At 48.6% G+C, this 12,248-nt stretch overlaps 1 protein-coding gene across 4 annotated transcripts; it reads right to left on the bottom strand.

Annotated features, from left to right (window-relative positions):
* Positions 1-1,268: 1,268 nt before the first annotated feature.
* Positions 1,269-9,642, bottom strand: pcdh18a (protocadherin 18a). Of its 4 annotated transcripts, XM_069165893.1 has the most exons (5): positions 6,725-9,640; positions 5,789-5,877; positions 4,958-5,130; positions 2,809-3,044; positions 1,269-2,747 (listed from the first exon to the last, which is right to left on the bottom strand). In XM_069165893.1, exons 1-5 carry the CDS (start codon positions 9,203-9,205, stop codon positions 2,160-2,162), a joined length of 3,567 nt encoding a protein of 1,188 aa, XP_069021994.1. In that variant the 5' UTR covers positions 9,206-9,640; the 3' UTR covers positions 1,269-2,159. The 4 variants fall into 4 exon arrangements, with proteins under 4 accessions (XP_069021994.1, XP_069021991.1, XP_069021992.1 ...); XM_069165890.1 differs by having other exon boundaries at positions 2,636-3,044; positions 6,725-9,642; XM_069165891.1 differs by having other exon boundaries at positions 2,636-3,044; positions 5,789-5,844; positions 6,725-9,641.
* Positions 9,643-12,248: the final 2,606 nt, after the last annotated feature.

Raw genomic sequence — 12,248 nt, 5'->3', positions numbered from 1 at the left:
AAAAAAAAAAAGTCGAGAATAGCATTTTAAGTTAGCGGCGGGCTAAACTGGAAGTTAGTCAAAGGGTCTTATTTAACTTCAAATGTGTTTCCCGGAAATGTTGAGCAATTTATGTAAATCACCAACACTCAACCCCTTCAGATCTCTGTGAGCGGGACATGAACTCATTGTTACTTTGCTACAGTTAAATACGAAGCTGTTTAGCTTCCAGGAGGTTGATAGAAGCCAGTTTAGCACTTCGCCTGTTTTTTTTTTTAAAGTTTCCTTCACTCACGTGGAGCCAGCGCTCGCGGTTTATCGAAGCTTGGACTCTTTAATGATGAAGACAAACGAGCTCATTATCAAGTGTTTCCGTGCGTGTGTGTGTGTTTTGTGAAGCTGCACGCATTTCGCCGGTCTACTGTAGGTTGTGTGTGTGTGTGTGGTCTTGTTTGGAGGGTGTGTAGATGCTCATGTTGTGTGTGTGTGTGTGTGTGTGTGTGTGTGTGTGTGTGTGTGAATGCAAATTCTAACCTTTACCTTGTTAAAGCTCTGTCTCATGAGGTTAATTGCTTCATTTAGCTTTCGTTGTTGAATTTTCCCTCCTCTGAATGCACTTCCAGAATGTATTTTCTCCAATCTGTGTGTGTGTGTGTGTGTGTGTGTGTGTGTGTGTGTGTGTGTGTGTGTGCGTGTGCGTGCGTGTGCGTTTCACGTGTTTCATGTGTTTCCTCGCTGTACATCAACCAAAGATAAAGCCGCTCACGATGAAGGAGAGAATCTCACTTCCCTCCTTCTCCTCATTGTGTCCATGTGGCTGCGCTGTACTGAATCACGCTTCTGGTTCCTCATCACGTTGCAGTTATTATCAGACGCTGTTCATTCGCTCAGCATATTTACCGTAAGCGTGATACTTTCGCAGATGAGACGGCGAGAAGGAGAATCTTAAATGAATGCCTAAATGCATTTTAATCTGAAGAGATAATTTGGGAATACATTCACAGCTAATAGCGTGTTTATTAGCAGAGTCATGTGTGTGAATTGTGGAATAATGAGTTCTGGGGAAGGTTTGCCATGAAAACACTCTTCAGTATTTTTAACTGTATATGCAGAGGGCTGCTGCAGCTCTGATACTGAACATTAGGGGGTGCTAAGAGACAGGGTGGGGTGGGGGTGGGGGCTGGGGGGGTTGCAGAACAGATGAAAATTGAAATGAAATTGGAGATTTAAACAAAATAAGATGTCAAATTATTCAAACACTTATAATAATTTTTAAAAAACCAGCCCTGTTATGAATCCTTCCACTTTATTGATCATCCACTGGTCACAACGTTACCATACAAATCCCACTTCCAACATGGAACTGCATTGGAATGTGAATATTTTCAATATGCACACACACACATTCAATAACAAAATTAAATACAGTTGTTTTGTTTTTTTTATAAAATAAACTGGGCAGAGGAAAAGAGACACATTGAGTGATATTAAGACATGCAGTGACGAATATAAAAAATAGACATTTCTTTTCTTCTTCTGTACAAACATACATGGACACATATAAATATAGAGAAGTAAAAAAGAGTGTATTTTTAAAATACAAAGGTCAAATTGTACAGTTACATTCCATCATAACAAAACAGGAGACAGAGAGCACAATATTCAAGTGAGCTTTATGCCTTTTTACCACAGACACTGTACAATATTGTACACTGTAAAAGCAGAAATTAGATCACACAACTGTTGGCGTCTCCCCGCGGCGTCTGTTCACGCTGCTGTAAACATTACAAATGAAGAAAGGGGTACAGTTTTTCTGTTGGTGGATTTCCGTTTGAAAATCATTCGTTCAAGCGACGTTTTCCGAGCGACTGTAATGACAACAGAGCAATCTGTTCTTTCAGCGCTCGCTTTGATGCCGTTAAGTCACCTCCATCGCAACTTCAGTGCTTCGTTTTCCTCTACGAGTCTGTCGAGCACCGAGACGCATGGAAGGGAAACTTTTGGTAAAATAAACAAGACAAGCATTACAGTGAACGAGAAACTGTCTTTAAGTGTTATTATTATTATTTTTTTTTTTTAATGTTGGCACAAAGAACAAGCGTTTGCCAGAATGTGGTGAAATGTCCCGCCCATACCCTCCCCCGCCCCCTTCACAGTGACAACATGCTCAGTTTTACTCTCTAGTTCTGCCGGACGTCCTGCAGCAGTTTGTTGATCTCGTGAACCAGCTCGCTGGAGTCCATGCCCGGATCGTGGCGGCCCTCACTGCGCTTGCCGCCCTGGTGACCCTGATGGAAGACGCCGTCAAAGTCGTCTTCCTCGTAGTTCTCGGGAATTTCCTCCATGGCCGGCAGCCATTTCAGGTGAGGCGGCTGTCCGTTGGCGGGCGCGGAGGTCGTGGATGAGGACGAAGAAGAAGAGGAGGAGGAGGAGGAGGAGGAAACGTGGTTGGTTCCCACAGATCCACCTCCGGGGTTCAGGTAGTGGGTGTTGGCCGCCCACGCAGCCACACCTGGCGGGTAGGCGGGGCCTTTACCGCCTGGCAACAGTCCTCTACGGTTGTCCTGAGGAACGGCGTTGTTGCTGTGGTTACCGGCACGCCCGCTTCCTCTCTCGGCGGTCGACGAGGACGAGGGCGGGCTTGTTTCGGTACACTCAGCGTAGGAGTCCATGTTGGGAGGAAGGAGCCGCTGGAACACCGAGTTCATCTCTGTGAGGAGGGAGCCAGCTCCTCCTCCAGCCGCACACCCGTCACCCCCCTCCACCGCCTCCTCCTCCTCCTCCTCCTCCTCCTCCTCCTCCTCCTCCTCCTCCTCCGGAGTTCACCACTCCGGCCCCCGCCTCCTCGCTCCCAGACTCCTTGCCAAAAGTGGAGAAGCTCTTGCGGCGCTCCGAGTCGACGGAGGACTGGTCGTCGTCGATCTGCGGCTGCTGGGAGGACTCCTCCCCGGGGATGTACATGTTGTTGCGGTAGTCGGCGGAGGAAGCGGGCGAGGAGAGGGGGGGCATCCAGCACTGGTCAGAGTGTCCCAGGACGCGACATTCATCCGTGCACAGTCTCATAGCTGGAGCAGAAAACAAACACGGAGAGAGTCAAGAGAGGATCCAGCTGCAGAAAACTTTTACCATCCACTGTGCACGGGAGCAAAAATAATAACATATGACAGGAAATGACACATGTCACATGTTTAAACCTTCTTAGACGTTGCTGCTGTGGTGCAGAACGTGTCAATACACCTGAAGTGTTCCGTTTGAAGAGATACACAAATCAGCAGCAGGACGAGGTGCAGGTTATGTTTGCATGGAAATAAGGGTAGGGAGGCCGTTGAGTCTGACAAACGGTGTCTTATTCTGTTAGAATGATCCATGTACAATACCTGTTTAATATTTCATGCAACGCTGCTTCCATTTATGTCAAAATCACAGCTCAGCAGGTTTTTTTCTTTATTTTTCACTCTCTATGTTTGAGGAATTTTGGAAGAATCGCCCAGCGGCGCTAAAACGGAGCCTGATAAATATATATATATTTTTTTTAAATCCTCCATATCTCTATCACCTGGACGAGCAGATTGATGGTATTTACAGTCCGCAGTATGAAAATGGAGATAGTGCCAGGTATGAAAACCTTGACAGGAAGTGAGAACATAAATAAACAATTACAAGATCCCACCCAAATGGCATCCCAGGCAGATGTTAATGTAATATTTGGCTGCTCTGCCGAGTACATGCACATCTCTCCGCTACGAGGCTGAGGCAGGGATTTGCTTGTTTAGTTCTCTTTATCGTGCACAGCATGAATAGCCACATTCGCCCATCTAAATAGAAAAATCTAAACAAATTAAATCCATTGAGGAGAAACAGTGGTAATCCTCCCTCTCGGCCCATTATCTCCTTCTCCTCCCCCTTTTTATTTTTTCATATTAGCATAAAAGATAGCGGAAAGGGAAGAGGAGGGAGGGAGGGAGGAGGGTTGCAACACCTCCAAGTCTTTCTTAAAGGTAGAAAAAAAAATAAAAAATACAGAAAGAATGTCCACCAGCCTTTATCCGTCTCAATAAAGATTGGGAATACATTAACAAGTACAGCAGAGAGAGAGAAAGATGCTGACGAGCTCTCGGGCATGTAGGAGAAAGCAAGAGAGGGACACAGAGAGAGAGAATAACATCATTCTAAAAGCAATTACTATGAATTCTCCTCAGTTCAGACATGAAAGCGCACCACTGTCACTCACCGGGGGGAGAAAAGAAAAGAGAAAGAAGGGAGGGGAAGGAAAGAAAAAAAAAAAAAAAAACAGCACCCTGAGACGCATACCGATGAGTGACAGGCGACTCATCTCCGCTCCGGGGAGGATTTTACAGACACGACTCTATCTTAGGGGCAGATAACACACACACACACACACACACACACACACACACACACACACACACACACACACACACACACACAGAGCAACACAAACAGACAGACACACTGTAACCTCTCTCACTGATAACGAGCGTGGAAATGAGGGCTATGTGGAAGAATGGGGCCGAGCACAATAGTGATTGTGTTTGGCGACGGGGTGAATGAAGTGTCTGTAAGAAGGCAGGTGTACGGACAATGAATGGGCTCACAGGCCTGACGCTGTCCGCGGTGCTGAAATTTGTCAGGCAGGATGGGTGTGGTCCGAGAGGAGACTTAGCAACTCAGGTCACTTCGAAAAAGATGTCTGATTTCCTGGGATCGGGAACGTTAATCGGATGTTTTACGCTCCTTTTAATCGACTCAAAAACCAGACGAAATCAATCCCAAACTGCAAAAATGTCAACTTCTGCAAAGCAGGATGAAGCTGAGGTGTGATTAGCGTCAAGGAGGTGAGGCGAGAGTTGTGCAGCAGGTGTTCGGTGTGTGTGAGTCAGGTGATTAGTCAGCGTTGGTGTTATGACGTGCAGCGCCGTCAGAGGAAGTCGGCCTCGTCAACGTATAAAAAACTCACCTGGGTGGAGTCGATGGTGCATTTCCAGGTGCATGAGGTCAGGGAAGCCCTCCCCCAGCAGCAGTCTGTCCACGGGGGACTCCCGCCCCATGTCACAGTCACTGTCCCCCGCCTCGCTGTCCCCACGGCCACTGTCCTTCAGGCTGAACTTGTCCATGTCTTGTAATGCATACCTATGGTGAAAATCATTTAAGGTAAAAGATTAGAAATACGTGAAAAAACCAAAAAAAAACAATGAGTTTACATCACAAAGCTGAATGTGAATCAGTCTGTCCTCAGAGGAGGAGACTAACGACAAATAAAAGCGTCATATCAAACTTTAAGGCCGCTTCTGGAATCTGTCAAGTCTCCCGGCAAGGCTCGACCCATAAATCCTACACGCAGGTGGATCCCATCAATAAATCCATCCCAGCAGCCACCGGGGGCATCAATAAATCTATCACCCGCAGATCATAAGAGGACATTACGATGAAAAGGAGTGATGGATGCAGACTTCACTACCTGGGCCCGTTTTTTTTAAGAGGAGAAAGTGCAGAGGAAAATATTGTCGTGACGCTCAAGACAAATGAGTTGCATATACTTTTGAACTGAATGACGTATGATAACAAACTGGGATATGTGAAAAAATACAAATAAAAAAAGGGGACATTTACACGCCATCGAAACCAATGATCTACATGTAGCGCAGCCACTGACGGGCAAAACTCGACAACAGGTTGTTGGAAACATGTAATACACAATGAGAAAGTAAACAAAAGATAATCTTTCAGGGGAGGGGAGGGAGGGGTGGGGCTAAATGGGTGAGTGGGGGGGGACAGGGGTTTAGATTACCTGTAGCTGCGGGAGTATTTGTTGCCACGGAAACTGGGTCTGGGCTGGTACTGGCCCTGATGGAGCATGGACAGAAGCTGTGAGACTTGCTACATTCCCCCAAAAAAAAAAAAAAAAAATGACAGAAACAAAACAAAATAAAAAAACAAAAGTAAAAACAGAAAAAAAAAAAAAAAAAAGGGAGGATGAATAATAAACAGTTGGGGAAATTAAGGAGGAGGAGGAGGGAGGGAGGGAGGGAGGGAGGAAGGGAGGGGTTGGGGGGGACAAAAAAGAAGAGAGAGAGAGAGAGAGAGAGAGAGAGACAACACAGAAGACAAAATAATGGATGAGTAAACACAAAATGGATGATGGAGAGGCTGCTTGAAAATGGATGAGACAAAATGGATGACGTTAAAACAAAAAGGTGTTGGGGGGGGCAAGCGGGAGGGTGGGGGGGATTCTAGATGAATATGGAGACGTATGACTGAGGTGGGTGAGACGCAGTGACGGTGACGGAGGTGTAAACAAGGCAAAGACAAAGACACATCTATAATCATCAGCAGTTTCTGTTTTCTGTTTTCTTTCTTTTTTTAATGAGAATCAGTTTGAACTACGGGGCAGTGTTGATTAAGTCACTGTCACACATGAGATGAGTTAATTTGCTCAAACGGGAGACAGCTGTGTGAGGATGAGGAGGCAGGTGTGTGTGTGTGTGTGTGTGTGTGTGTGTGTGTGTGTGTGTGTGTGTGTGTGTGTGTGTGTGTGTGTGTGTGTGAGAGACAGAAAGAGAGAGAAGCTGAGACAGAAAATTTGGGAAGGTGCTGAGGGACCACATTTAAAATATCTCAGTAATTTGCTTCTGAGTGTGTGTGTGTGTGACAGAGAGAGAGAGCGATGACTTTGTGTGTGTGTGTGTGTGTGTGTGTGTGTGTGTGTGTGTGTGTGAGTTCTCACCTCCACTGGTGGAGTTGCGTGCGCCAGCTCCAGGGCGAAGCTCTCTGGAATGTGATTGGACGAGATCGTCACCAGGCTGTTGAGGGACTGGCGGCTGTGGTGGTTCTGCCGACTCCCCATCTGGGCTCGGTCCATGGGGGGCGTGTCCGAAGGCGAGCGGTGGTGAGCCCTGATTGGCAGCGTGCCGTTCACCGTGGGAACCAGGGTGATGTCGCCCTTGTGGATTTGACGCGACGGCTTCTTCGGGTGGTGCTGGTGGGTGGACTCGGCCACCCGGCAGTTGTACGAGTGCCGCGTGTCCTTCTTCTCGCGGTTGCAGCGGGCGGCGAACACCACCATGATGACCAGAAGCACGGCGCAGATGGCCCCCAGGGAGATGATAATGATGAGGGACGCGTCCAGGGCCGACTCCCCCTGGTCCATCGGCTGCACGTGGTTCTCCATGTTCTCGTACAGGGTGATCTTCAGGACGGCCTTGGCGCTGAGGCTCTCGCTGCCCTGATCTCGGACCACCACCGCCAGGTCGGCGTGCTCGTGGGGGAAGTTCTCCAGACTGGCGTTGGCGTGGATCTCGCACGTTCTCGGGTCGATGAGGAAGAATCCCTCCTCGTTGCCACTGACGATGGAGCAGATGAGCTCGGCGTTGACCCCCGTGTCCCGGTCGGTCGCCCTGACGACAGTCACCAAGTGTCCAGCCTCCGTGAACTTCGACACGGGAACATCTGCGGTGAAGTTCCACAGCTGCGGCACCACGATGACCGGCGGGTTGTCGTTTTCGTCCAGGATGTTCAGGATGACCGTGGCGTTGCTGAGCAGTGGGGGCTTCCCTGCGTCTTTGGCTTGCACGACAAACGAGATGCGACTCACGTCCTCGCGATCAAACGTGCGCAGCGCGTAGATGGCGCCATTGGAGGGGTCGATGGTGACGTAGGTGGAGATGGAGCTCCCGTGAACAGAATTCTCCAGGATGGAGTAGCTCACCTGCCCGTTGGCGTCCAGGTCGGGGTCGGTGGCCATGATGGAGGTCAGATAAGCTCCGGGGGCGTTGTTCTCCGATTTAAAGATCTCGTACCGACCCTTCTCAAAGCGCGGCGGGTTGTCGTTTTCGTCGGTCACGTGCACCGTGAAGTGTTTGACGGTGGACAGGCTGGGAGTCCCCCGGTCCTCCGCCACCACGGTCAGGCTGAACTCTGACCTCTTCTCTCGGTCCAGAGACACGTTGGTCAGAATCATGTAGTTGTTTTCGTACGTTTTCTGCAGTTTGAAGTAGCCCTGACCGTGAAGCTTGCACTCCACCTCCCCGTTCATCCCGGAGTCCAGGTCCTCCACCCTCACCAGAGCCACGAACGTGTCCAGGGGAGAAGCCTCGGATATGTAAGCCGCGTCCCCGTTCCCCTGGGAGGACATGAGGTTGATGCTTATGTCGGGCTTGTTGTCGTTCACGTCCACCACTTTGACCAGGATCTTGCAGTGAGCGGGCATGGAGTTGGGACCCATGTCTTGTGCCTGCACATCAATGTCATAAGAGTTCACGGTCTCATAGTCCACACGCCGGATGAGGGTCAGGTGACCGCTGTCCGGGTTGATTTTAAACGTCTCCATTATTTTGGGAGACACGTGACTGCTGAACGAGTAGACTATTTTGGCGTTGGTGCCGTCATCCGCGTCCGTGGCGTTCAAGTCGATGATCATAGTGCCAACAGGTGAATTTTCGGGCAGATTGATGACATATGAGGACTTGTCAAAGATCGGGCTGTTATCGTTTGAGTCAGAAACACTGATTTTGAGGAGGGTCGAACCCGTTTTCGGGGGAACGCCCCTGTCGGAGGCTGTGTATTGAAGTTCATAACTGGAGCGCACCTCTCGGTCCAGCTCCCTGAGCACCACCAGCTCCGCGTATTTAACCCCGTCCGTCCTGGACTGGATGTCGATCTTGAAGAAGTTGTTGGGCTCTAAGGCGTACGTGTACAGTGAGTTCTCCCCGACATCGGGGTCCGTGGCGCTGTCCAGCGGAATGCGCGCTCCCACTGCCGCGCTCTCGGAGATCTCGATGGGGATGAGGGCGCGGGCGAACTGGGGCGCGTTGTCGTTAATGTCCAGCACTTCCACCTCGACGTGAAACAGCTGCAGGTGCTCCGTGGGGAGCGTCAGGACGTCGAATTGGATGGAGCAGTTGAGATTCTTCTCGCAGAGTTTCTCACGATCAATTTTGGTCCTGATGCTGATTTCTCCGTCCTGCTCGCGCACAGTGAGGAATGACGAGCTCCCCCGTTGCATAGCTCTGAAGCGCAGCGACACGGAGCTCGGAAGTTTAACCAGAACATCCGCGACATCATCTCTCAAACGGGCGATGACCGTGCCAACCTTCTGCTCCTCGTAAACCTGATATTTCAGGGTCTTACAGGAGACGTGTTGCGTCGCCAGTAACAAAACAGCCACAACTTTCCACAGAAGGATTCCCTTCATGTTTCCTGGCTGCATTTTTGTGGAACCCCCCCCCCAAAAAAAACAGAGCCCAAAAATATCGCTGTAAAATGCAGTGCAGGTCAGTTCCAGTTTTAACTTCGTGAATGCTGTGCTCGTTCAGTGAACAGCTGCATTGCTCTCTCCGCGCAGCAAGAAGAAAAACAAATATTCAAATGTTGAATACAAGTTGTACTAATTTCCATACAAAAAAAACAACAACCTCCGAATGTGCTTCTCTGCGTCCTCCTTTTGTCGTGCAGATCTGTTGCGCGCATCCAGTGTGCGGGAGAGCCTGCTGAGAGCCACTGAAATGTGTGTGCCTCTCTCCCTCGCCTCCCTGCGTCTGGTCTGTGCGCCGTGCGCTCTCGTTCGCTCCCTCTCTCCGTTTGAGGTGCCTCTGCACACAGACTTGCCCAAAAATAACCCGCCTCAAACCAGCTAGTTGTGCATCAGCCAGGCCCCCCCCCCGCCCTCTTCGTTTTTGTGTGTGCACATCCCCGGGAAAGACAAACGCTTCTTAAATCAAAAGCTGGCTGGTGGCCACTCCAACTCCAAAAGAGAGGAGAGAAGAAGGCGCAAAGAGGGGAGGAAAAAGAGAAAGGAGAGAGGGGGGGGGGGGGTAACCCCGCCCTATGGGGGTTCACTCTCACCACTTTTCAGAGTAACGACTGTGCATCTACAATGGACAGGGGGAGAAAATAAACTCCAGAAGAAAACATTCATTCACAGAGCTTATAGCCGACCGTTTTTTTTTTGTTTTTTTTTCCACGGCTGTAAAACCGCAGGAAGCTTTTTATGGAGAGTTTTCTCGCTTCGGGTCTGTTCTCAGCAGACAGACAGCATGGAGACACAAAGACTCGAGATTATCATGACACATTTTATAGTCAACCTCAATCATCAGCGGCGTCACACACAACCTTTTAAAAAGCAGTGATGGACACACTTTTTTTTTTTCTCTCCATATAAAACATAAACCAGTGCAGCTGTCACCACTCTCTCCTCCTGACGCACTGGATGCCACCAGCTTATACTGTATCCAGTCCTTTCTGTGCTCCTTCAAGCAGCAGCAGCAGCTGACTGCTACCCCCCCCCCCCCACCCCCTTCTCCGCACACAGACACTTTGTAGTAGATGTTTCGAGTGCAATATATATATATATATATATATTATTTTTTTTTCTGTGGCTGTCTGCGTGGTGAGAGTATATAAACTGGGTTAAAGCTGTGTGGCGAATTGCGTTGAAAGAGAGCCGGACTCTAATGAATGCCTTTAAAGAGTTGGTCACGCCGACGAACAGCCACGTCCCCGTGCACAAATCTGTTCAAACATCACTTCGGGGCTCCCAGCAAAGTATGGGATACTGACAACGAGCGCAGCATCCGAAACTCACGCGTTCTTGGTGGGGGCATGCGTTGTTTTTCTCTTTTAGTTCACCAGAAAAATAAGGGGGTTATCTCACGTGTGAATGCGCACGAGGGCAGAGAGTCAAAGAGGACCAGAGAAATGAGAAAGAAGAGAGAGAGAGAGAGAGAGAGAGTGTGTGAGTGTGTAAGAAACAGAGAGAGAGAGTCAGATCTAAGGTTTAACGAATGTGCACTGCTGGGACGTGCGCGTTCTGGAGACCATCTGGCGCGGTTTGTTTGGCACCGAGGACCCGCGCCGGTTCGAGCCGAACAAACAAGACTCCAGCGGAGCACCCGAACCCTCACAACAACCGCGAGGAAATGAGTCGTCACGGGGGATTGTGGAGCACCGAGCAGCTTTTCCACATCCATTCACACAGTTTTTGGCGCACGTGCGTATGTTGTTGTGCTCGTGAAAGATAGACAGACAGAAAGAAAGAGAGAGAGAGAGAGAGAGAGAGAGAGAGAGAGAGAGAAAAGAACTTCAGCCACACAAAAAAAAAAAAAAAAAAAAAAACCACATTCAGATGAAATATTATAGCACAGGTTGAAGATGAGACAGAACTGTAGGTGACCATCTGGAGCAACAACTGAAAGTTTCCCCTTAAAGCAGAGCAGCTCCTCACTGATGAGTCTCTGTGGCTCAACTCAAGTCAACACTTTCAGAATCACTTTTCCAGGAACACAATTAACCTTAAGAAATGATTAGATACAGAATCTGCTAAAGAAATGAATAATTTACCACCAGCTGCTCGGCATGAGAAACGCAACATAAACCTCTCTGGCCTTGATGCTATTATCCATTTGAACCGAGTTATTCAGTGTGGGCTGGTCTTTTAACACAACGCATCTGCACAGCTTCTAAAGCTTCTTTTTGCATGCTTCCTGAAAACAATACCTTATTAAATATTCCAAAATGCGCACGGACACCAGGCAGAAGCTCTCCTTTGAACCCGCAGCCTCAAATTGGCGGAAAACCTTTATTCCCAGTCCCAGTGTCTATTCAACGCCTGAGCCTTGTCTGCAAAATGTTTGCATTGAACTCTTCTTTTTTTTTTTTTTGCACATCTTTCACACACAGTGTGCTTGGTATTTAAACAGGTTTGATACGGGGCACCCGGCATTTCCATAGCTCCAAATGCTCAACAATGCAGTAATGCAATTACTCCCTGCGTCCCAGAGACGCTAATCACATTTGGAGAACAAAGTCAGCTCCGGAGTTTATGGAAGAAAGGAGCGAAAGAAAGAGGCAGAGTTGGAGGGTGTGTGTGTGTGTGTGTGTGTGTGTGTGTGTGTGTGTGTGTGTGTGTGTGTGTGTGTGAGTGAGTGAGTGAGTACGCGGGGGTCTTAAACACTGTGTGGAATTAAACAATTAATGTATAGAGGGGGTATAATCTAAGTAAAAAGCAGATGGAGGCTTAATACATTTGGGCACGCTACATAACCAGAGCAGCCAAACAAACATGCTCTTTAAAGGCTCCAATTATTAAGCTAAAATATTCATCCTATGCAGCAGGTGCAACGACGCCACGTCTCCAAGTTTTTTTTTTGGGAGGGGTCAACTTCTCCTGTTTCCAGCTCCCTAAAGATCATATTATTGATCCACAGGCGCCTCCACAAAACACATGCGATAAGCACAAACAATCAAACAAATAA

This window comes from Embiotoca jacksoni, unplaced genomic scaffold, assembly GCF_022577435.1.
Source record: "Embiotoca jacksoni isolate LCO1_2020_lvr unplaced genomic scaffold, fEmbJac1.0.p SCAF_36, whole genome shotgun sequence".
Classification (NCBI taxonomy): Eukaryota; Metazoa; Chordata; class Actinopteri; family Embiotocidae; genus Embiotoca; species Embiotoca jacksoni.
The sequence above is the reverse complement of the archived record's forward strand: the minus strand, read 5'-3'. Positions and strand labels throughout refer to the sequence as shown.